General features: G+C 42.3%; 1 protein-coding gene across 2 annotated transcripts in view; it reads right to left on the bottom strand.

The window, feature by feature from the left end:
• Nucleotides 1-26813, bottom strand: part of LOC112103183 (ETS-related transcription factor Elf-1) — a 51965-nt gene that overhangs the window by 10245 nt on the left and 14907 nt on the right. Inside the window, exons 3-7 of one of the 2 annotated variants that reach the window (XM_029914200.1) lie at nucleotides 14502-14609; nucleotides 13671-13835; nucleotides 8728-8811; nucleotides 7208-7400; nucleotides 4711-5181 (exon numbers count right to left, since the gene is read on the bottom strand). In XM_029914200.1, the coding sequence (XP_029770060.1) occupies nucleotides 4711-5181; nucleotides 7208-7400; nucleotides 8728-8811; nucleotides 13671-13835; nucleotides 14502-14609 (1021 nt within the window). The remainder of the gene's footprint in view (nucleotides 1-4710; nucleotides 5182-7207; nucleotides 7401-8727; nucleotides 8812-13670; nucleotides 13836-14501; nucleotides 14610-26813) is intronic. The other variant, XM_029914109.1, reaches the window with a different exon arrangement.

Genomic DNA, 26813 nt, shown 5'->3' with positions numbered 1-26813 from the left:
ATGTCTGAAATCACTACTGCTTGAAGATTAAAAGTAAACTGAAATAACGTGAGTATGTGTCTGGACCCTTTACCGTCTACTTTTACCATTACAGGTCCCCAATTACTCCTTCAAGTTCCTTTGTACACAAATACACACGGATTACAGTAAGTTATTCCAGTTGAAAATGGACATAACTATTTTACAAATGTTAAATAGAGATTCATGTGAATATTGATTTTACTTAAGTGACCAATCTTTTATTGAAAAAGATTTATAATTAGAATGCTGATCCACAGGAACATTTGTATTTGTGTTTAGTCATTGAAAACACCTGGTGCCAAATTCTGCGCAGTTACACCAGTGCAAACCTCTGCTTACTTCCATTGTATCAGAAAAGAATTTGGCCCATGGGGTTTAGGCATTTATATCACACAGAAAGTCCTTTCATTAAGAGAAAAGTAAAATAGGTAAAGCAGCAGTTCGAACAGCTTGAACTAGTCAGAAAAAGCTCTATTCTCGTTAGGCATAGGCTAAATTAGATAAGATTTTGGTGCACTTTAACAATTTTTTCCCTCCAAAAGCTTCCACATCTAACTCTTTCCTCGCTGCTTTGTTAGATTTCTGTGGGCAGGACAGTGTATTGTCTTCTTGGTAGTCTTGCAAAAAGCTGTTTATGAGAAGCTAAGAATTCCCTAGGGTATCATTCTATGCTGTTGCTAGTTTATTACTGAACACTAATGTAACAAAAAGAAGCTATAAATGATGATGGAGAATGTGAAGTTGACATAGTCTGCCTTGCAGCTGGTGCAGTCATTTACACCTATGTAACGCGGGTGCAGGGGTGCTGGAACAATTTTTACAGTGGGCGTGCTGAGAGCCATTGAACCAAACTGTAAACCCTGTATATAATGGAAACCACTTCAAACCAGGGGATGTGGCAGCACCCCGAGTACCAGCACCTATGCGCAGGTGTAGAATGCTACCAAATCTGAATTTTTAACTCATTTACACATTTTATACCCATTTTCTACAGGTACAAACAACTATATTGCCTTACACCTTTGGAAAAATTAGGCCCTATGTTTTTAACTGCACTTCAGTTTGTAGTATCTACTTTTCTTGGAGAAAATGGAAAAGGTCATGACAGAAGAGCTGCAGTCCTGTCCCTGGAAAGTTCTGTCCTCAGCTGGGAAAAGAACTGACTAGCTACAGCCACATTTAAAAAAGGACTGTCAGGCACAAATCTAGTTTGACAACAGTTTTCAAACATGATTATAGCTAATATAACTACTGTGGCAAACGTAAGCAGTTTTGTTTGCTTAAAATAAGCCCATTAGCAGAAACCCTGCATGCTACAGACTACCCCTCAGAAGGCAGCTGGAAAACATTAAAGAGGCAACTAATTTAAACCTTAAAAAAGGAAAAACTTTTCTACACAACAGGTAGATAACCACGTGGAACTCTTGCCACAACATATTACTAAAGCTAAGTGCTTAGCAGGATTCTAAAGAGGATGAGACATTTGTATGGATAACACAATCCAAAGTTGCATCACGCAGGATAAAGAAATTAAAAAGAATAGAAACCCTCATGCTTCAAGGTATAGGATAACCACTAAATAGTAAGGCTCAGAAAAACTTTCACAGGGTAGGTTGTGTCCATTATGGGGTTCCTTGCACCTTCCTCTTACTGTCTGCTGTATGTGGCATGTCACTAGACTACCTGGACCACTGATCTGATCCTTTATGGAGGTTCCTACAAGGCAATGATGAGTGTGGGTATAAACTGATATAGCTATAAATGTATATGAAAAAAACTGTTTTGAACCTTACTAGAGAGAGACCCTAAAATGTACATTTCAGAAAAAAATTAAGTAAAATCAACCCCATCAAAACTCCCAAGACTGCCCTGGTAAAACTTTACAAGGACATTTAGTTTTTTGAATTTGGACCTGAGATATATCCTAGACCAATTGTAACCAGCCTGGAACATCCAGTGAATTTGTATGACTCATCAGTAAGGCCGCGAGTTTGTCACGGATTCCGTGACTTTCCAGAATCTCCATGACTTTTGCAGTGGCTGGTACACTTGGCCCGGGAGCTGCCTGAGCAGTTCATGCTAGCGTTACTGCTACTTCCTCCTTTTCTCCTTTAAAACTACTGCCCACAGTCCAGTTGTGAAATATTTTAAACACAACAGGATGTTGAAATAGCAACATTCAGTTTTGCAACTTTTGGCTGCATTATTGTCTTTGCTTCCCTGCCTTCCTGATTAAATCTTGAAGATTGTTCAGGAAGTTTTTGCTAGGTAATCCTGAAATGGCTCAGTATGGGCATCTTTCTTACTCTACAAATCGCTGTACTGTTTCCCTATTAATGTTTCATAGCATTGGTCTCCTGACTTAGGTGTCACTGCATGACCTCAGTCATTATTTCTTCATTCATGTGCTTCCTCTATATTATCTGAGTCACTTTTTGAGACTGATGAATAATTAAATCCTTAGTTATCTCTGAAGTCATATTGTTATACAGCATTTAACGGCTTTGCAATTAGGCTTTAAAGCTCTTTGGTGTATGAAGAAATATTAAAAACACACAGCACTAAGAGAGACTAACTTTAAATTGTCTCTTAATTTTATGCTAAATGTTAGTGTTTAATTCACTACACTGTAATTCAAAACTTTATCTTATTTGATATAAGTAAACTTCCCTCAAAAGTTGCTTTGTCTTGTGGAAAACAAGCAGCCATCTACTTTTTTTTAAATCTACTTTCATCTACTTTCTTTTTTAAATCGTGCCAAATTCTTCATCATTACATTTATCTAAACTTCTGGATCAGATGTACTTTTTCTCTCCCTTAAGTGCATTTTGAAATGGTCCTAACATACGAGCTTCACAGAAATTAAGAATGAAAAAGAGTGTTAAAATGGACAGCATCAACTTGAAAATCATAATTCTATTTTTATTCACTAATTTTAAAGATAACTTATTAATATAACTGACATATCAGAGAAAAATGTTTTTTAGATTTGTTTACTTTGTTCATTTGACAACCCTTTGGACATAGTTTCACTGATTGCTGTTTCCCCTTCATAGAACATTGGCTAGTGAATTTCCCCTGATTTATGTGGGTTTTTCATATAGCAACATGGGAGAGAAAACATTTTATAATTACATTTCTTTTAGAACAACAATTAGCAGAGAGATTATGGGGCAAGTGTAATACCTAAAACTACTTTTATCCCAAGCAAACAATAAGTAACATATAATCATTTTTCTGGTTTGAGACTATAGTCGTGCCCTGCCACTTCATATATACATATCTGGAAAATCTAGAGTTTTCTGACTATTCTCTGTATCTCCTTAAAACTCCTTATTGACTCCTTTATATTCTATTTGTTTGTGGGGGCTGAACATCCCAGCTGCAGACATCAGTGCTTAAAAACCTGGCTACTCCGCCACTCTGGATGCAGTCTCTCCTCCTTTTAGATCAGTGGTGATTTCATTATTGTTTGCCTTTAAAAAATCCTTCTCTTAGCACAGAGAGATGAAAGAATAAAATCTTCTTGAAACTGGGAAATGGAATTGTGATCAGATTAATGTTACTGATTTAAATTTGTCAGAGTTCCATGCTTCAGTCGCAGAGAATCATATGGGTCTATTCATGCAAATCAGAATTTGAGAAGATGCTTCTGAATAATGTTTTTAAGGGGGAGAGAAGAAAAAAAGAGGGGGAAATAGCACTAGTGTCATTTAATGGTAAAATGTGGACTAAAGTGCTGGGGACATTTCATAATATCTAATTTTAAACCAGAAAAAAAAAATACACACCCAACTCAGTGTTGTTCTTTCAAAGATTTTAAGTAAGACGGTTCCTCCCTTGCAGCTCCAGAATTACAAGACAATGTTTCAGTGGGGTATAGCTCTAACTGATTGTTCTTGAGGCATCTCTAGTCAATACACCACCGATGACTTGAAGGTGCAAAACAGTAACATAAAGGTACTTAATCAATGTCTAACTTACCAGTTAAGGGCTGCACTGAAATGTGACTGTGTCTCCCATTAGTATACAGGTACAAAAGTCTCAGGAGACCATACTGATAACTATCTTTTATAAACAGAAGAGGAATGGAGGCATACTGGCTGCTGTTCCAACAATGACAGTGGGTTGCCACTTTAGGGTTTTGCCCTGTTATTATCTGTGTTAATAGGTAGAATACAAAAAAAAAAAAAAAAAGGAAAGCGACGACACACTACAATTTATAAGGGGATGGGTATGTCAAGAATGAAATTAAATCCCAAGAAAATTCTTTTTAAAAAGCATTAATGTAAAACACACATTATTTGGGTGAATGTTGAAAATGCTGTCATTCACTGAGTAAAAGCAGAATTCATAAAGATACCAGTGGCACAGGAACCAAATAAACAGAAATCAGTGTTGTCAAGAAAGTTAACTTTTTGCTGCTTTCTTCTCAAAGTCCTAAAGATTCTTTGCTATTGTAATGCTGCAGAATTAAGACTTGCAATTTTCTTCCCTTTCCTAAATATACTGTCTTAGCAGAGTACCCATTTTACAATGTAACAGAAAAACCAGACCAATTTATTGATCATTCACTCTGTGTTCATATCACAATAACTGAATTAAGAGGAAAGCAATGTGGCAAAATAGAAAACAGCCACATTGGATAGTGAAAATGTTCATAAATCAACTTCCTTTACATTTTCTTACCTTATGTTCTGAACAGAGGAATGTAATGTTTCATCCTGCATGTTACTGGTTACAGTTGCATGTCCTTCTGTGATGGATTGCACTGGCTGCATTACATGAACTGTCCGAAAAAGCTGAGTTGGATGTATTGGCTGTGCAGATTGCATTGTCCTCAAAACATCAGATGCAAAACCAGGTATCTGCTGTTGTACAACTTCCACAGGCTCCTTAAGTTTAGTAGACTTAGAGTTCCCTGTTGTTTTTAGAACAGTGGTGGATCCTCCTCTTGTTCCTGTGTTAGAAGATGCTCTAGATCTGCCTGATTGGTTTCTATTAGTCGCAGTTGTTGACAATAAAGAGGAATCTGAAGACTCGGTACTGGGACTCGGATCCTCATCATCTATGTAGATAAGATCTTTTGGCATTTCTTTAAACTGATACACCAAGCGCTGACCTTCTACTTTAGCCAGTATACCTCTTTGGTAATAGTATCTGTTCAAAGCAGGCACATACATCAACAAGTTATATAGCAAAATTGGCTATGAAAAAAGACAAATCATCATCAGCAATGAAGTGGAGGGGTTTTTGTTTTTAAAGCTAAATAACAATCACTGCCTATTGACACTTCCTGTTACCCTTCTTTATGCTCAAGGATGGAGCCATATATATCACTCACAGCAACTTGCACTTCATGATATCAATATTACTATTTGTTTTATCGCAATGCCTAGTGTTAAATGATACTTTGATAATCCTGGTAAAATAGCAATATCTTGACTCAAATCTCCCATCTTTGTCAAATATTCAAATTCTTTCTTTACTAAATAAAGTGCATAATATATAGAATATATAAAGAGCTAAATTACCTATCACTTCAGGGTTCTTGTAGACCAAAGGGGAGAGGACAGGTAAACATTACTTTCCATTGTATTTACAAATTGAGTTACAATAAAGGTGCAAAAAGAGAGAGGGTTGGAGGGGAAGAGAGGAGAGTGCTTTAAGCAAAATTATTATTTTTATTACAGTAGAGGTTAGAATCCCCAAACAATAGGGAATATGTTTAAAAATTAGGCTTGCATCCATCTATGGTTGTGCAATTGCTCACCTACTTGCATAAACTTTTCTGTATGAGCAAGTTTCCAGTTTGCACAGGTACTCATATATGATTAGATGCTTTTCTAGTCACATATACATGCAAATTGGGGAAGTATGCACAGACCTGAATTCTGCTGAATCCTCATATCTTGGATTTGAAACTGGGTCATTTGGCACATATTAAAGTTTATACAATTAGTCCAAATAATTTGATGGTCACCTTTAAGTTTAGTTTACAGGAGTTTGTTGTAAAGGCTTGTCACTCAGACTTTTCAGTCTCCTGAAACTGTCTGTGCTTGGTCTTGAAGAAGTATTGGCTACTCCAGGGGTCGGCAACGTTCGGCGCGCGGCTCGCCAGGGTAAGCACCCTAGCGGGCCGGGCCAGTTTATTTACCTGCTGACGCGGCAGGTTCGGCCGATCGCGGCCCCCACTCGCCGCGGTTCGCCGTCCCGGGCCAATGGGGGCGGCGGGAAGTGGCGCGGGCCGAGGGATGTGCTGGCTGCGGCTTCCTGCCGCCCCCATTGGCCCGGGACGGCGAACCGTGGCGAGTGGGGACCACGATCGGCCGAACCTGCCGCGTCAGCAGGTAAATAAACTGGCCCGGCCCGCTAGGGTGCTTACCCTGGCGAGCCGCGTGCCGAACGTTGCCGACCCTTGGGCTACTCAAATCTTCCTACATTATTAACTACTGTGGGAGATATATCAGTTAACAGTAATGCTTTGGGTAACTGACCATGGAAATGATTGTATTGAATTTAGAACACACTATTAGTTTTCCAATAGCTTTTCCAACAGAAGTGAAGATGCTTCATTTGTAATGGGCGTCACTAATTTTTGTAAGTTAGGGATGATCTACCTCTATTTCTTTAAATGTGCAAAGCATTAAAACCACACTCCACGCAAGTTGTACAGCTTACTATATATAAATCAGATATTTTGCCTCTTCAGTAAAGTTGCATTCATTTAAAATAATCAATCCAATATTATCCATATTAAAGAAGTGTAAAAAAATCCGGACCCAATAAAAAAGAAAGCTCTGAGTTTGCAGGATTTCTACAGAATTACATATACTTGCACTTTAAGCACTTTGTAAAACCCACAAAACAAATTTCTGCCAATAAAGCAAGTTTCACAGATTTGTCATTGGACAGCAGTGTATATCCTAATCTTTTTTTTAAATCTTCTACTGTATAATTTGCTCTGTAGAAACTTCAAATTAAGCTTTTAACTTTTAGATTTCTGTAGTGTCCCCCCCACCTCTTCCCCTTCCCCCGCCTCCCAAAAAACCCAACAGCTTCATATTTCAAAAACTGGAGCTCATCTTAGGAAAAAGCCTTTCATAGTTGTTAAATAGATTACAGCAAGCTTTCAATACATGAAAATGCTGTGATAAAAATAGTCAACAATTAAAAACTCACATACCTGAGAGCTCTGCCCATTGTTTCATAATTCATATCAGGTTTGTTTTTGTGCTTTCCCCACAATCTGGACACAGCCTTGGAATCTACCAGTTTAAAAATGCCCTTTTCTCTTTGAGTCCATTTGATATATTTGGGACACGTAGCTTTGTCCTGGAGCAGTGCTAAGAGAAACTCCCAAAGATAAATTGTATTTCCTAAAATAAATAAATAAAGCCTTTCAGGAGATATAAACTCCCTCAAATGCACAGTTATATTGATTTCTTAACTTTTATTTAAGTCACAAATACAACAAAACTCCAGGAACTGAGTGCCTGTTACTTTCTGAACAGACTGTAATTTCACGTTGAGAATTCCTACACGTGACTATCCTTCCATTCCAACTGAATTATTTCTTAACAGAACATTATTATTTTACCATCTTTGGCTCTGAATCAGCAAAGAGCTCAAGTCCAGCCCTGTTCAGCAAAGCAGTTAAATATACACTAAAGTACCACTATAGTGATTGGGAATTAAGCGGGTGCTTAAGTACTTTGCTGAACTGGGGCCCGCAAGATCATAGAATCATAGAATATCAGGGTTGGAAGGGACTTCAGGAGGTCATCTAGTCCAACCCCCTGCACAAAGCAGGACCAATCCTCAACTAAATCATCCCAGCCAGGGCTTTGTCAAGCCTGACCTTAAAAACCTCTAAGGAAGGAGATTCCACCACCTCCCTAGGTAACCCATTCCAGTGCTAAGTAACCCATTCCAGTGCTGATGATTCTTCACAGGTTCAAGATATCCTTACTTGAATGTTTTAACAATTACATATAATATGTGCAGTACATAATAGCTTATGCCATGCCAAACAAGAAAGCAATTGAAGCATATTAGGATCCATTGGCAAAAACAGGACGATTCTGCTGAACAGTTTACTATAAAATAAAATGATTCATGCTATCAAATTATATTCTGTTAGGTGTTGGTTTTGATTTTATTAAGGGGGGGAGAGGGGAGTTGGGATAGCACAGGAGGGAGTACCAGGGAACTTTCTCTGACACCTTTCTTCTGGTGGCTTCACTTTTTTCTTAAACAAGGGAACTGCTCTTCCTGCCACCCAACTGTAAGCTTTGATCATCTTATGCAAATTTAAAAACAGGCAGATGGAAAATGTTTCCAAATATCAGCTGTTGAAGCAACAGCATCCCAAGAAACACTACTACAATGCAAAACATCCCTCTAGACTTGACCTGAAACAGAGCAGCGCTTGTTGGGGGTTGAAGATCTCCCAAAATCCTGTTAATAAGCTGAAGAATGGATTATTCCTCCCAGGAAATGAGTATCTTCCAAAGGGATTTCCTGCACTCCTCCCCCCTCTCCCCGCTTTAACAGAAGGTGGCAACCATGTCTTCTGAGCATGTGGCAACACACGATTTATTTTTGCATAATGAGAAAGCTGGTAGGCTTCATTCTTATGTGATACATTCAATTTTCAATTTAAAACACTGAAGACAAACATTCTACTCAAACCATCACACTTACCCTTTCCATCTTTGTTTTTCTTTTTCACTGATATGTTTGGAGTTGTCGTAGGGGATTCAGGACGAGAAGATTTGGACTTTTTCCCTGAAATGAAACCACTATTACGTAAATTTCAACAGAAAAATGTGATCTGGAAAAGAACATTAACTCATTAAATAGCTCCGTTTTTTATATTTCCTCCTCATCTCAACACTTACATTTCTTCTTAATGGCCCATTCCTCTAAAGTACTGAGCACTCTCAATGCTCATTGACGCTAACAGGTATTGAGGGCACTCCACGTAGCACTAGTCAATTTAACTGGTCTTGCTTCAAAGATTTTACCTATTTTTCAAAAGCTAGATACATAAACTATATACTTCTGCTTTGAAATCTGTATATTTTTTGTCCATTTTAGGGCATCTAAAGGCAATTAATAGTAGTTTATTCATCTTTTTAACTGTATTTTTTATATCAAAAGGCTAGATATAATACACAGCACTGTCTTGTCTAGCTAGCATCGAAACTTAATTTAGAGACAAAAGAAGATTCTTTAGCTCTTTAATATATGAGAAGAAAGCTCCATTGATAGCAGTGGTCTGCACTGCCATGTGAGGGAAACATTCATTTTCAATCCTGAAGTCTCACACATTTGGCCTGCAGTGGCTAGAAATACAAAAAAGGAGGGTAGAAGCAGCTCTCTTTCATTGCCCAGCAGTGCCATCTCCAGCCAAACACAGCCAAATAGGTTCTGAAAAGCATCACATCCTTTTTTAGACAGAAAGATGGTGGCTATGTTTCAAGGCCCCGGTGAAGAGTGGGAGGGAGGAGTTAAAGCTCCAGACAAGAATGAAGAGCATTCCTTTGAAAAAATGAGAGATCAGCTATTCGAGTAGGGTCAAAAATGAAAACCTCGCATATGTATTTCTTAACAAAATCCAGAATCTGTTTCTCTATTGCTCCCCATTCATTTAGATGCCAGTTTTTATAGCATTCTGTTTTGGTCCTGAACCCTCAAGACTGAGTTTTTCTGGCAAATACTAGGCAAATCAGGTTTCCTACTTACCCCCTTGGGCACTTTGGCAACGTCTAGGCACAATGAGGATTTTATTTTACATATTATCTCTGCTCTGCTGAGAAGCAGCATAGTCCAGTGGATGAAGTACTGACCTGGCACTCAGAAAATCATGGTTCTATTCCCAGCTCTACTACTGACAACATGCATGTCCTTGGGCAAGTCATTTCACGGTCCCTCTATTTACCCTCTGACCCTTTCCCAAAGAGTTTCTCTTGCCTGTGTAGCATGCAAGCAATGCATCTGCACAGTGCCTAGCACAACAGGGCTCCATTCTTGGTTTGGCCTCTAAGTGCTACCATAATACAAATAATAAAATAACTCTGTTACAGAATCAAGATTTTCTCATTGTGAGGAATTTTCAGATTACTTTGTGATTAAACCTACTCACTTCTGGACTGACCTGTCAGTTTCATAGTACCAGAGCAATATCTTCAGGGTTCAAATGCTCTGCAATTCAGCAAATGTTGCTCACTGAGATTTTGTAGGAGCTGAGAAACTCTGAGTTTTAGCCCATGAAATAGAACCTCATCCTTTACTGGTTGGTGAAGGCCAGCTCGGCCTTCTGTTGGCCTGAAATGTCAATATCTCCTTTGGCAGCGTGGGTAGGCAGGATACCAGCTGGGGGTTTTTTGGAAGGCACTGCAAGGCCTCTGCTCAGGCAGCCATCTTTTGACAATGACAATCTTGCTAAGTATCTGTATTTGCATGATCTTCATTCTGGAAAAAGCTTTGTTGAAACAACTGTGGTGAGCAACTCTGCCAATATTTGTTTTCTTCCCCCAGTCACTTAGGATTCAGGGCTGGGTATGGGGCAGAAACTGTACTGATCATATTGCCAAGGATGTCATCATAGCTATCAACAAAGATAACTCTTTTGGTCATGGGTTCTTGACCTTGGGGGTCACAACCACCCTTCGTTTCTTTATGGCTAGATGGGGGGAGGGGAGGATGGGTGAAGTCCTGAAATATTTCTGTTGTCACATGAGGTCAGTATATGACAAAGGTTGAGACCCATTGTTTTGGATCTTTAATTTAACTTATCATGAGGGATTGCTGAAATGTCTGTGGTCCCTACCAGGGTTAGATGGAGACATCTTGAATAGCTCAGCTACTTTTGTGCAAGAAGTCCTATAAGACTGCTTTGAGTGAATGCTCTTCTGCCCTGAGGGCTCAGTCAGATGAGGTGCTGAAGGATTCCATCTTGTGTCCTCGCCTGTACGAAATGTATCCAAGCACATTGAGAAGGAGAGCGAGGAGACAGACTGCAGTGCCTTTAGTAAACTGAGAACGCCAGCTCCACATCAACATTGGTCTGATTTTGCCAGGAATTAATTGATTCAAATTCAGCACTAGTCAATTTAACTGAGGTAATGTTTGGTAGTTTAATGAAACAATCAGAAGAGCTGACCGTACCGTATCATAGCACCTCTGATCGAGGGAAAATCTAAAATTTGTTTAAACGGGTTAGCAATTTAGGAGGTCTCAGATCCTTGGTTGCTCTAACAGTTGTAGCTCAGAGTGCGCCCTGCTGCGCCATGCCCTGTCGCCCGCATCTACTGATGGCAGGAAGGCTGTGGCCCTTAATTTTGGAAACAAACCATGCTGCTAAAATAATCCGTGCCTGTCTCACATCAAGCCTAAACTATTGCAAGGCATTCTACTTGGACGTGACTATATCACGAGACCATCTGGAAACTGAACTTACTACAGGACATGGGTCCTTGCTTACTGAATGATATATCACATAGAGCACATAACACTGGTACTCTGTAATCTGGCCAGGTGGAGTTTAAGATGTTGGTTTTAACCTATAAAGTACTGGTTTTCTGAACCACATTACTCCAAAATTGATGTCTGACATTATCAACATTGCAATCAGTGAAGACACTCAAGCCATCATTCCCCTGGGCAGTTTCCTAATGCGTAATAATATATGGAGATATACCTATCCCATAGAACTGGAAGGGACCCCGAAAGGTCATCAAGTCCAGCCCCCTGCCTTCACTAGCAGGACGAAGTACTGATTTTGCCCCAGATCCCTAAGTGGCCCCCTTACGGTTTGAACTCACAACCCTGGGTTTAGCAGGCCAATGCTCAAACCACTGAGCTATCCCTCCCCATCCTCAATTCTGGAGCATTTCCCCCTCTAGTTCAACAGTCTGAATTTGTAACTCTTCAAGGTATACTAGAAAGCTTGATCAGATGTTGGGTAATTGATATTACTGTGTTTTTGTATAAGCAGTTCAGGATATGTGTTCTTTTTATTTTTGTAACTCTATTTTAACAGCTGTACAAGCACCTAGATCCAGCAAATTAATAAGAAATTTAAAACAAATTAAACTACAAATTCCATTCAATCATTTTTAACAACAGATAGCCCAATGAAGCATGCTGCTTTTCCCCATTTAGATGCTTATTTAGCTGGACAGATAGCAGCCTGCTTAGCAGACTCTGTAAGCTATCTACTGCAAACCATGTTGTGATAAATACCAGACCACAGATACAAAAACACACAACTATCGGAAATTGAGACTATTATAACAGTTGTGACAGTCAGGCTTTCACAAAGAAGAAAGACAACTTAGCTCTTTTCTCATTTTCTTAACAGAAACATTCTTCAAGCCAAACAATTCTCCAATAGCTTCCAGCAAAGACAGCAGGGTATTTTTAATCTAATGCTAAATAAAACAGAGTACTTTTTTCAAATCTGTTTTAGGTAAATGAACTAAGTTAATAGTATAATGCTTGAGGTACACCAGAAGCAACTACTATAACACTTAAGTGACAAAAGGCCTTACAACTTACAGTGTGGTTCTGCTTTGAAGAGTAACTCTATAAAGATGGCATAGCAAAGATCCATGTTTCGTGAGGAATGATGATTCCATATGATCTATCCCAAGTACTATTAGAATCTGAGCACATTTGCTCAGTTTACAAGTATCCTGGAGTCACAGGGTCTGGTCTATAACCCAGCCTGAAAGTGACCTCTGTAGTATACACCAGGCCCTAAGAATTCTCATAGTTTCACAGGGGCAGGCCTGTGGCCTTCACGACTCCCAAACTTGACCTTTGGCACCCACAATCCCAGTCTCTTTCCGTGGAGCCCTGTAATGAATCCAGCCAACCAAAAGTCCTATGGGAGGCTTTACTCTACCCCTTCAGGGCCCAATGCTCTCAGTGAGTACTTACAGTGACACAGGCGACCTTTTCAAAACAAGGTAACCATTTATTACTATGGCACACTAAAGCTGAAAGTTGTTAGGTTAGCACAGAGAGGCAGAAGTTAAGCCATAGTCCATCCTGGTCAAACCAGTGCCACAATCAGACAGCCAATCTCTGATGTACTCGATCTCTGGCTCTTTCTTTCGTCTTCCCCGGTCCAACCTCCTGAGCCCACCCTTCTTCGAGTCACCTGACACTTTGTTCTCCAGCTCGGTTCTCAAGTCCTGTCTGCTGGCAAGTGTTGTTCAGTTGTTGGGACATCATCTCTGTCTTGCTGGATTTGAGTCAGTCTGAGCCAGCTCTTGCATGACTGTATTTATTCCCCACAGACAGCAAGGCCACACACATACACATACCTCCTGCTTCCTGTGCTGTTCCAGAAGCAGAGTCAACCCTTTTGCATCCACTGAATAGCAATGCAATATACAAAGGGAAACTAGGCCTGCCTAGGCTTCAAAAAAATACTACAGAAAATTTTCACCTTGTCACAACAAGTAAAAAGTTCTTTTCCTGAACAGCTAGCTGAGTAAGCTTAGTTTATGTTGTCTTGATGCCTATATGTAGCTCCTATTAATGTTAAACAGCTGCTATATATACACAGGGAGAAGAAAGCATACCTCTAAGCATTTTCTATTCCAAACTCTCATATCCTGTGAACTTCTTACCTTTCTTCTTCTTAGGCTGCTCAAGTTCTGGAGTGTCTGATGATTCAGCATAAGAGTCTTGAACTTGGTGAACCTCTACAACCTCAGGGATCCCATCAAGTGTGACCGATACATGGGTAACAGGAGCAACAATAATTTCATCTTCAGATGTACCAAACATATTTGCTTAGGGGAAAAAAAAGATGACATTATCAATGCTTTTTACAGAATTAAATACACTTTTAAAAAACACTTCCAATTATAAGGAAACATTTCAATAGGTCAAAGTACAGACATAATAATGTACATAAAATTTATTATTATAATTAAGGTCTTCACAGCAGAAAAGGTCAGCCCACAAATGAACAAGTTTGTTCATGAGGTTTGTACATGAGCACACATCATAACACAGTGTAGAATAATTTAATACTTGCAACAGAAGCTAAGGTTGTGATCACAACAGAACATGACATTTTCATTCATATCTAAGGTAACCTGCATTCATTCAGTTACTTTGCCAACGTGAAATACAATACCAATAACCAGATAAACTGTAGCATTTCAGCACAATATTACATTTAAATCCTCACACACACATCCTGTTTTATTTCCCTTTCTTTCATAACCTCCAATGTCCAACTCTGACACTGATTAGCCTATGCTTATGTGATTCCCTATCTGATTCCCTAAGCTGGCATGTTGCAGCTACCAACAAAGCCATCAAATCTCACCTACCCACACCTTTTTATATTATTTGTATACATATAGGAAAATCCACAATATATTGAGTTTCTTCAAATGTTACTTATAAACATGGCTCATATACATTTGCTTTACTACTGTTAAACTCACTTATTCTTTTTTCATCCAACATAGGATCAGGGGAGTCCATATTGAGAAGTGCCTCAGCAGCTTCAATAGTTTCCATGGTTTCATCTCCATTATGACAAGATGCTTCAACTGAAAGCAAGACAAAAACAAATCATTTGTAACAAGGTGAAGCCTGGTCTGAAGCTTTACTGGTATTTGTTCCTATGCATTTTTTTTTTAACCAGTACGTCATATCCACATTTAGCTAATACACACTATTTACAAGGGACATCATCTTTGGGGAGGAAATACACGTTAGAAGTATCTTCATATAGTTAAAGAACTACACTTTTAAAAACAGTTTTTATAAACTATGGTATATTCTACCCCAGCTTTGTCTCTACTGTCTTCACCCATTGATGAAGTATGTGCAATAAGTACTCCCCTGGCTATAAGGTCTGAAAAGAACTAGAGTAGTGGTTTTCAAACTTTTTTCTGGTGACCCAGTTGAAGAAAATTGTTGCTGCTCGTGACCCAACAGAGCTGGGGATGAAGGGTTTGGGCTGTGGGAGGGGGCTCTGGGCTGGGCCAGGGGTACTGGAGGGGGCCAGGGCTCTGGGCTGGGAGTGCAGGCTCTGGAGTGGGGCCGGGAATGAGGGGTTTGGTGTGCAGGAAGGGGCTCTGGGTTTGGGGGGGCTCAGGGCTGGGGATAGGGGCGGTGGGATTGGGGTGCGGGCCTACCTCAGGTGACTCCCTGTCAGCGGCACAGCAGGGGTGCTAAGGCAGGCTTCCTACCTGTCCTGGCACCGCAGACCGTGCTGCGCCCCGGAAGCGGACAGTAGCAGGTCCAGTTCCTGGGCAGAGGCTCACCAGCGGCTCTGCACGGCTCTCGCCCACAGGCACCCCCCCCAGCTCCCATTGGCTGGAAACCAGCCAATGGGAGTGTGGAGCCTGTGCTTGAAGTGGGGGCAGCACGTGAAGACCCATAGCCCCCCTGTCTAGGAGCCGGACCTGCTGCTGGCCGCTTCCGGGGCGCAGCATGGCGTCAGAACAGGTAGGGACTAGCCTTCCTGAGCCGGGAAGCACCGCCAATGGGACTTCTAATGGCCTGGTCAGTGGTACTGACCAGAGCCGCCGCGACCCAGTGCCTTACATTCCACGACTCAGTACTGGGTCGCGACCTGCAATTTGAAAACTACTGAACTAGAGCACATAGTGTATTCTGTACCATGTACTTAAAAAACTGCCAACTTCTTTCTCTGGTGGTCCAAAGGGAGCAAATTCCAGAATAAAAAAACACTGCCAAGATGCCATGTGGTTCAAGGTGCAATCCAGACCAGTGAGGGTCCTCCAATCCTGGGTGTCTTAATGCTTTGCTGCTGTAGGTCCCAGTCTAGGATGCTCACAAGCAGCACACAAGCATGCAGGTCACACTGTGAACTGTCTGTGTGCTAGACAGCCCTGGTTCAGCACCTCTGACCCCAGCAGTCTGTCTACAGCCCCACACAGACTTCTACCAGCCTTGGTTACAACCAGCAAGGTGACCCCCTACACACTCCCAGTCCCTGATTTCCCCAAAACTGTGCGCTCTGCTATGTCCAGCCCTTTCCCTGGACAGTTCAGAAAAATAACAGGGTTTATTTGTTCCTCTAAAGAGGCAAAAAACAGCTTATTAACTTAACTGAGGTAAATACACCCTTCAATTTAAACACAGCACCGAGTTTGTTCATAGTAAAAGTAAACAAGTTTACTAACAATAAGAAACCGGCTAAGTGATGCCAAGTAAAAGGAATAAAGACAGAAAGGGTTACAAGCAAATAAAAGTGAAGACACACATCTAAAAGTCTAAAACTTAATCCAGAAAGTTGCGGGCTTTGTTCAAGATGGTTTCTCGCCTATATGCAGTTTCCAGAGACTTCAAACTGCCCCCCTTTGTTGAAGGACCCATCCTTCTCTGATTGCAAGAGCTCTGTTCCCTTGTGTCTGTTTAGTGAGGGATGACAAAGATGGACATAAGAACGGTCATACTGGGGTCAGACCAAAGGTCCATCTAGCCCAGTAGACTGTCTTCCGACAGTGGCCAATGCCAGGTGCTCCAGAGGGAATGAACAGAACAGGTAATCATCAAGTGATCCATCCCATGTTGCCTATTTCCAGCTTCCGGCAAACAGACGTTAGGGACACTATCCCTGCCCATCCTGGCTAACAGCCATTGACGGACCTATCCTCCATGAATTTATCTAGTTCTTTTTTGAACCCTGTTATAATCTTGGCCTTCACAACATCCTCTGGCAAAGAGTTCCACAGGTTGACTGTGTGTTGTGTGAAGAAAGACTTCCTTTTGTTTGTTTTAAACCTGCTGCCTATTAATTTCATATTGTGACTCCTAGTTCTTGTGTTATGAGGAGTAAATAACACTTCCTTATTTACTTTCTCCACACGAGTCATGATTTTCTAGATCTCTATCATATCCCACCCCTATCATCTCTTTTCCAAGCTGAAAAGTCTCAATCTTATTAATCTCTCCTCATACTGTAATAAGCCCCCTCATACACCCCACACCCCTCCTCTGCCCCAATCCCTTGCCCTGAGCCCTCTCCCACACCCCAACCCCTTGCCCCGGCCCTGCACACAATTTCCCCACCCAGATGTGGCCCTCAGCCCAAAAAGTCTGCCCACCCCTGCCTTATCTGAACCTTTTCCAATTCCAATATGTCTTTTTTGAGTTGGGGCAACCACATCTGCACGCAGTATTCAAGGTGTGGGTGTACCGTGGATTTATATAGAGGCAATATGATATTTTCTGTCTTATTATCTATCCCTTCCCTAATGACTCCCAACATTCTGTTCGCTTTTTTGACTGCCGCTGTACATTGAGTGGACGTTTTCAGAGAACTATCCACAATGACTCCAAGATCTCTTTCTTGAGTGGTAACAGCTAATTTAGACCCCATCATTTTATATGTATAGTTGGAATTATGTTTTTTAATGTGCATTACTTTGTGTTTATGAGCACTGAATTCCATCTGCCATTTTGTTGCCCAGTCACCCAGTTTAGTAGCTCTTCGCAGTCTGCTTTGGACTTAACTATCTTGAGTAGTTTTGTAACATTTGCAAATTCTGCCACCTCACCCCACCCCTTTTTCCAGATCATTTATGAATAAGTTGAATAGTACTGGTCCCAGTACAGACCCCTGAGGGATATCACCCATTTATTCCTACCCTTTGTTTCCTATCTTTTAACCATATCTTTTACTGGTCCATGAGAGGACTTTCCCTCTTATCCCATGACAGCTTACTTTGCTTTGGTGAGGGACCTTGTCAAAGGCTTTCTGAAAATCTAAGTATACTATATCCACTGGATCCCCCCTTGTCCACATGCTTGTTGACCCCCTCAAAGAATTCTAGTAGACTGGTGAGGCATGATTTCCCTTTAAAAAAAAAAAAACATGTTGACTCTTCCCCCAACAAATTATGTTCATCTATATGTCTGACAATTCTATTCTTTACTATAATTTCAACCAGTTTGCCCAGTACTGAAATCAAGCTTACCAGCCTGTAATTGCTGGGATCACCTCTGGAGCCCTTTTTGAAAATTGGCATCACATTAGCAATCCTCCGGTCATTTTGGTACAGAAGCTGATTTAAATGATAGGTTACAAACTACAGTTAGTAGTTCTGCAATTTCACATATGAATTCCTTCAGAGCTCTTGGGTGTAAACGAGAAGGTTACTCACCCTGTGCAGTAACTGAGGTTCTTCGAGATGTGTCCCCCTGTGAGTGCTCCACTTCAGGTGTCGGTGCATCCCGGTGCCGTTGATCGGAGATCTTTGGTAGCAGTGCCCAGTTGGGATGCGCGTGCGCAGTTGGTGTCTCGCGGTGTCATTGGAGTCTGTTTGGTGCACGCACGTTCCGACCTCCTCAGTTCCTTCTCCACCAGAGAGTCCTTTTAAGTCAAACTCCAAAGTAGAGGGGAGGAGGGTGGGTAGTGGAGCACCCACTGGGACACACATCTCGAAGAACCTCAGTTACTGCACAGGGTGAGTAACCTTCTCCTCTTCTTCTTCTTCTTCGAGTGGTGTCCCTGTGGGTGCTTCACTTCAGATGAATGTAGAGCAGTACTCGCTATGGTTGGGGGTACTTTGGAGTTGCAGGTTTGGCAGTGGCAGACAGTACTGTATGACCTACTATAGTGTCCGCTCTGGTGTCTTGTATGATGGCGTAGTGTTTGGCAAACATATGGTCCGACGACCATGTAGCGGCTTTGCATATGTCAATAATGGGTATGTTGTGTAGGAACGCTACCTATGTTGACATAGCTTGAGTGGAATGAGTTCTGATGCTGTCAGGAGGTTCAATGTCATGGATCTGGTAGCAGGACCTAATATGAAATTAGTGTACGGGGGGCTGGCCATGAGTGCACTTATTTCCCCACCCCGTCTAGCTGATGTGATGGCCACGAGGAATGCAACCTTCCTGGACATGTGGAGTAAGGAGGAGGTGGCTGTCTGTTCAAAGGGAGGTCTCATGAGGCCTCTGAGGATGAGGTTCAAATTCCAGGTGGGTGGAGGAAGGGGGTGGACTTCAGGGTAGAGGTTTTGGAGTCCGGTAAGGAAGCATTTTGAAGTAGGGTCTGTGAAGCCAGAGGAGCCGTCCAGTTTCTTGTGGAAGGCATTGATTGCCGTGAGATGAACTCTGACCTTTGTTTTTGAATTCTAAAATGTAGTCTAGGATATCGGGAAGGGGAGTGGTGCAGGGTATGAGGGTTTTCTGTAAGCACCACATCAAGAATCATTTCCATTTTTGAAAGTAAGTATAGCGGGTGGAGTCATGTCTCATGTGTAATAACACGTGTCTGACTTGCTCCGAACAGGCTAGTTCGTGCAATTGGAACCAAGGAGGAGCCAGGCCGTCAGATGAAGTTTCGCCAGTTGTGGATGGAGGATGCAACCGTCGCTCTGGGAGACCGATTTAATATCCGCTCTTCAGTCCTCTGGGATGTGGGTAGCGTCGAGTTCCGTTGAGAAGGAACTGAGGGGTCAGAACGTGCAGGCGCCAAACAGACTCCAACGACGCCGCGAGACACCAAGTGCGCACGCGCGTCTCGACTGGGCACGGCTACCAAAGATCTCCAATCAACGGCGCCAGGATGCAACGACATCTGAAGTGGAGCACCCACAGGGACCCACTCGAAGAACAACATATGGTTCTGGTGACTTATTACTGTTTAATTTATCGCTTTGTTCCAAATCTTCCTCTAATGACACCTGAATCTGGGACAGTTCCTCAGATTTGTCACCTAAAAAGAATGGCTCAGGTTTGGGAATCTCCCTCACATCCTCAGCTGTGAAGACCGATGCAAAGAATTCATTTAGTTTCTCCGCAATGGCCTTATCATCCTTGAGTGCTCCTTTATCATCTCGATCATCCAGCGGCCCCACTGGTTGTTTAGCAGACTTCCTGCTTCTGATGTACTTAAAATTTGTTTTGCTATTACTTTTTGAATCTTTGGCTAGCTGTTCTTCAAATTCCTTTTTGGTCTTTCTAATTATATTTTTACACTTTACTTGCCAGAGTTTATGCTCTTTCTATTTTCCTCAGTAGGATTTAACGTCCACTTTTTAAAGGATGCCTTTTTGCCTCTCACTGCTTCTTTTACTTTATTATTTAGCCATGGTGGCACTTCTTTGGTTCTCTTATTATGTTTTTTAATTTGGGGTGTACATTTAAGTTGAGCGTCTATCTATTATGGTGTCTTTAAAAAGTTTCCATGGCTTCTGTCTTTTCTTATATCTTCCAAAGTTCAATGGCTTTGTTCCATGAGGCAGGATGACCTCATTCTGTTCTTCCCTTTCTGTGGGTCGCCTATCCCCTAAATGTAAATGAGGTTTCCATTGTTTTGATTCCACCATGCTTTAATTTACATAGGAGACACGTAAATGGCTGCCTTCTCTCAGGTATAGGAGAGAACAAGTTTTTCCCTGTTTAGCCAAAGACTTTAAAGCATAATATCATTAAATATCCATATTTCCACATATAATGTTAATGACATTTCAGAAAAGACTTCACTCTATATGCTTTAATAATACAGTAAAATCGTATACAGTCATTATATAAGCCCGCACCGCTTCCCGCAGCCCCCATCGGCCTGGAGCGGCGAACCGCGGCCAGTGGGAGCTGCGATTGGCCGAACCTGTGGACATGGCAGGTAAACAAACGGCCTGACCCACCAGGGGGCTTACCCTGGCGGGCCGCGGGCCAAAGGTTGCCGATCTCTGGCTTATTACTTGAGGTTCAGCCCCTGTCTTTACAGACCAGTACATCTTTTAAATGAATTCTTCTGATGGTTACCCACCCTCTCCAAAGTAAAGTTTATTGAAGCTGTGAGAAAGGCAACAGAGTTTGGTGGTTAAAGAAGCTCTACACTCTTTCTTCCCCCACTTGTTAGCTTACTAGCTTTGTTTATCTAATATGTAAAAATGGACCTTTATTGCCTTTGCCTGAAGGCTGGGCTGGTTAGAGAATCAAATATATGTTTCTTTGTCTAAAGCAGACAACTCCCAACTCCCCCCTGGTTTAAATACACTTTAATCATAATTACAGTTTATATCCATTACTCGTTAATGCACATCACATACATACGTCATGCAAGAATATTAATGATCAGTGAGTTATTAGTTTTCAAATATACATCAGAAGGCATATATTGTACAAAGATTATTACAATAGTGCATGGAGTGTGAATATAGGGGGGTGCTTAGGGTCACAAAATTACCTAACTATCCCCACTAAGTTCAGCCTTAAGGGCAGACAGCAAGACGTTCCATCCAGTCACAGCTTCCAAAAGAGAGCGTAGGTAGTCTTGAGACACAGTTAAATCCTAGGCCATTCGGAGCTTTTGAAATTATAACCAACACCTTGATTTGTACGCCTCAGGAACACGGTGTGAACCAGTGCAACATAGAATTAAATATGCAATGCCAAAAGAGATTTAAAACAAATTTTGATTACTGGCGTATCTACTACTACTGACTGGTGACGTGGCAGGAACTAGTTCTCATAAGCATTGCCATCATAAACTTCAGTCACCGATTGAAAAAATAAAAGGGCTGAATGTTTACACACACATACGTGACCGCACACACAGATAATTGTCTAACCTCTCCCCGGGTCTTGAAATCAATAAGAGCTTTGCCACCTAAAACAGTTTTGGGCACCATGTAGTTCAGGCCCTGATCTGGCGGGCCCACCTCACACAATTCACTGAAGTCAATGAAAGAGAATTTGAAACAGTGGGCCCTCAACCACAATGTTCACAGTAAGCCTGAGCAGAGCACTAGTATTCAATCTAATGCAAAAAGAAAAAGTTTGATTGCATCACCTGAACAAGAAAAACAGTAATAAGTAGTGAGGAAATAGACATTTAAAAGGAATATAAATCTAACTGGCAGGGAAAAAAAAGTAGGAAGAAACAGTTAATTTGAGGGTCTGACTAAACCAGGGGTGGGCAAACTACAGCCCGTGGGCCGGATCCAGCCCCTCAGGGCTTTGGATCCGGCCCGCAGGATTGTTACCCCCATGGCGCCGCTGGCCCCGCGCCGCTCCCAGAAGCGGCCAGCACCACATCCCTCTGGCCCCCGGGGGGGGGGGGGGGAGGCACAGAGGGTTCCGTGCGCTGCCCTCGCCTCCAGGCACTGCCCCCCGCAGCTCCCATTGGCCGGGAATGGGGAACCGCGGCCAATGGGAGCTTCAGGGGAAGTACCAGGAGGCATGGCAAGGGCAGCACATGGAGCCCTCTGCCCCCCCTCCCCCAGGGGCCACAGGGACATGGTGCCAGCAGCTTCCGGGAGCAGCGGGGCTGGGGCTGGGGCCGGCAGGGTGCATGCCGCTGCCACCCTGGAGCCGCTCCAGGTAAGTGGCGCCAGGCCGGAGCCCGAACCCCTCCTGCACCCCGCACCCCAACTCCCTGCCCTGAGCCCCCTGCTGCATTCCGCACCCCTCCTGCACCCCAACACCCCTGCCCTGAGCCCCCTCCTGCACACCAATCCCCTTCCCTGAGCTCCCTCATACACCCCACACCCCTCCTCTGCCCCAATCCCTTGCCCTGAGCCCCTTCCTGCACACTGCATCTCCTCGCACATCCCGCACTCCCTCCCGCACCCCAACCCCCAGCCCTGCAATTTCCCCACCCAGATGTGGCCCTCGGGCCAAAAAGTTTGCCCACCCCTGGACTAAACCCATTATGCAAAGTTTATTGCAACTTTGCCCTCTTAAACTGCAAACCAAGGGATTGGAAAAATAACTCAGTTGTTTACAGATCATTAATGAAAGCAGCTTTGCAAGACAGTACCTGCCCAGGAATATAATTTGTTTTGACAGTCAAGTATAATATCTATAGTGTTTTCATTATCATTCAACTTGAATAATTTGGATAATTTAAAGTTATCTTTTAGGGACTACTGCCTATTGAATGGAGGCTATAGCAAAGGCTTAATTAATCCTCTACTTCCAAACTCAGACCTGTGTTGGGGAATTCTCTTACATTCTTCTTCCCACTTCCAAGATTTGTCGAAGTGGTAAAATATTTACATTAGTATTTCCCTCCCCAGGACCCCAAACAGCTGTTACTTTTTGAGTTCTGTAATTAACCTCGTTCACACTTTCCCTCCACTTTTACTTGGATGAGGTAATCAGTAAATATCACTAAAAGAAGGGGGAAAATAGACAATACAATACACAAGTACAGTACCCAATACCAGGTTATTACATGTGGGGTTGCGAGCCGTTAGCCCCAACCCCCATACCATCCTTTGCCTCCAGCATTTAGAATAGTATTAAATATATAAAAAAATGTGTTTTTAATTTATAAGAGCATCACACTCAGAGGTTTGCTGTGTGAAAGGAGTCACTAAGGCAAAAGTTTGAGAACCACTGAATTAGATGCTTGCATTTCACACCCAGGCTACTGAAACGTGCTGAACGTGGTTTGTCCTTCTTAACACTTGCAGTTACACTGTGCTGGGCACCAATCCAGCTGCTCCCATTGCTGACACTTGTCAGCAACAGATAGGTTATTGCTAGTTGGGGGGAAACAGCAATGAAGGATAATGCAGGGTCAGGAGGGAGCAGGGAGACACACACACACACGCTGACCCCAGGGCAGGATGGAGCAGGAATTCCCCCGCCCAGGTCAGTGTCCCTTGAAGCCCGGTATCTGCTGTAACTAACCAATCCAGTGTGGGAGGCCGTGGCCGTTTCCTCGGGCAAGCCCTGTCCCAGCACCACTCCGGGGCGGGGCACCTGGTTGCGGATAAGCACAGAGCTAGTATAGCCTATAAGGGCAGGTGGAGGCAGGAGGTAACCTCCCTACACTGCCCAAGAGGGAAGGAGGTAAGGGGGGAGAAGCTCCTGCCCAGCGCCACTGAGCTCGCTAGTCCCAGCAGCTGGGGCATGAGGAATAGTTTGCAGCTCTGTCCTCCTGCAAGGAAGGGAAGAGTATGAAATCAACTCCCATGGTGAGCCCAGCCTCGCCCCTGCTCCACCGCTTTTCCTGCTGGGACTGCTGCAGGGGTCCCAAGAGCGCTTCCAACCCCCACAATCCTCTTTACTTAGCCAGAAAAGCCCCCCTCCCTGGGTCCCCACCCCCGGAAGCACTAATGGGCCAGAAAGGCACTACAGCTGGCAAGAGTGATCAGAGTTCGGAGCTGGTAACGCTGCTGAATTTTACATAACATTTTCATGCAGTCAGACACAGTCATATTGCTGGGAAAGAAACTCCCTAATTCAGGGTCAAGAAGGAGCAGGATTTCCCCCCCCCCTCCTGTCCCGCCCCACACGTCATACCCCAAAGATCCCTGTTTGATCATTGTGTCCCGAGGACTGGTGTTGCACAGAACACACGATCTGGTAAGACTGTTATCAAATTGCAAACACAGTCATTTATTCCAGGAGTAAAACTACATCCAACAAATCCAAAATGAGATTTTTTTTTTTGAGGGAACTCTGAGCTTTGTACTCTCTGCATTACAAACAAAACTCAAGTACTGTAGTAATTTCCACTGAGCCAAATAAACAATTTGCACAGTAGCTAGTGTCTTGTGAATAGAGAAATAAGTTAGCCAACCTCTACTTAAATTCAATAATCTGCTCAGCATCATACTACTAATTCACTTTAAGGCAGACAAGAGTGCTTGAAATACAATGAATGGTATTAACAGCTATACTAGAACTTTTCCCATTCCATCAGTTAAATGGACTGCATGTTTTCCCTCAGTCTGGGGAGGCACTATCATAGCCTCACTGTAGTATTTATCACTTCTTCTCATTAATATTTGAATGAGCAATAAATGTTTACATGAATGTTCACAAACAGTTTCACAGATACTAGTGCAGATGCATATTCACACACAAATATTAATTAAATATGGATTCACACAAACATTCACAGCCATTTTAAATGCTCTTTGTGAGTTTAGGAGTCAACCATTTAGGAAGGAAACCACTAGATGACCAATTACACAGTGTGAATAACTCATACAAATAGCAAGGACTTAAAGCAATAGTTAGAGCAAGTAGTCTGCAAGCAGTCCAAACTTAAAATATGTTCACATACACGAATACTGTAGTCTTGAACGAACACATCTGTAAAAGTCACAATCTATTTGAGGATAATTCACTAAGGAAAAAAAGGGGCCAAATTCATCAAATGAAACTGCTGAGAACAGTTTGTGCCAATTTACTCTGAGTAACAACTACTCATGTCAAGTTTTACTGAGTTTTGGTTTTTTTTTTAAATATGCACACACATCCACTACAAACAGTTTGATGGCAGAAGGAAGAACAAACTCATTTCACTTGTAACCTACAATATTTTAGCACAGGTTTTCAGTGTGGATGATTTAGCAATATTAGATCATGACTATGGAAACAGGGTTCAAAACCATGTTCTGATTGGTAGATTAGGCTTTTAAAGTGATGTTATTGGCATTCACCAAGTCCTGATGATACATGTCTGGGACCTCACCAGTGAAAGAAGAAAAAGAAATAGGCACTACTCAGACTTTAATCTAAATTCCAGCAAGACATCCACCCCCTCTGTGCATCACAGACACACGCTGAAGGATCGCTTTGCATGACCGGTATACTCAATGTCTTCCTGTAAGATTTGAGCTACCTGTCCTGTTGCAAATTACCTTTTCTCTTAAAAGACCTACAGTTGTTTTTTCTGTCACTCTCTGAGCTATTCTTTTCTGGCATAATTCTATATAGAAACTCTGTGTTTTCAAAGTGAGCCATTGTTAATGATCCAAACTGACTTTTGTAGATTTCTAAGCATATACTTATAACAGTAAGCCACACTGGGCTTATGCATTTCAAGGCTATTAGTGCATTCTCAGGTGGATAAAGGCATTCAGAAGTACATATATGCCAAAAGTCTAATCATTCACATTGTGCCACAGACTACTGCTTTTATCTAAAAACTTCAGAACAAAGCCAAGAACCCAGCAGTAAGAACAAAAACTTTACAAAAATAAAAAGCACAAAGAAAAATTTCAATGCTACTCTGAAGTGAAACCTTCCAGCTAGAGCCCTACGCAGATACAAAATTTGTATGTATATCCGATACACGATACGCAAACATGGTCCACGGATATCCGCATCTGCGGATGCAGAGATCCATAGATACAAAGTGGATATCCACAGATTTGCAGGGCTCTATTTCCCTGCAATGTACCATTTGTCCAATATAGACTATAAACTCGTAGGGTATCTTGCAGAAAAAAAAAAAAAGTTACCTACCTCTTGTAACTGTTGTTCTTCGAGATGTGTTCCTCATATCCATTCCAAATAGATTTGTGAGCACTGCGTGCACAGTCGCCTAGTGGTACCTGTTGAGTCGGCTCAGGCACCCCTTGAGTCGCACCTTCATGGCACCACATATAGGGCCTCCCGCCTCTCCAATTCCTTCTTGCCAGATTACTCTGAAAGAGGGGAAGGCAGGTAGGTCTTCGAATGGACATAAGCAACACATCTCGAAGAACAACAGTTACGAGAGGTAGGTAACTGTTTTTTCTTCTTCAAGTGCTTGCTCATGTTGATTCCAAGTAGGTGACTCCCAAGCCTTACCTAGGAAGTGGGGTTGGAGTTCAGGGACTCGCTGATTGAAGCACCACTCTGCCGAATGCTGCATCATCCCTGGCATGCTGGGTAATGGCATAATGAGAAGTAAAAGTGTGGACCGAGGACCACGTCACCACTCTACAGATCTCCTGGAATGGGACCTGGGCCAGGAATGCCGCCTGTGGAGGCCTGTGATCTTATAGAATGTGCCATCAGCGCAGAGGCAGGTATCT

The sequence above is a fragment of the Terrapene carolina genome, unplaced genomic scaffold (assembly GCF_002925995.2).
Source record: "Terrapene carolina triunguis isolate 2854851 unplaced genomic scaffold, T_m_triunguis-2.0 Scaffold17, whole genome shotgun sequence".
Lineage (NCBI taxonomy): Eukaryota > Metazoa > Chordata > Testudines > Emydidae > Terrapene > Terrapene triunguis.
The sequence above is the reverse complement of the archived record's forward strand: the minus strand, read 5'-3'. Positions and strand labels throughout refer to the sequence as shown.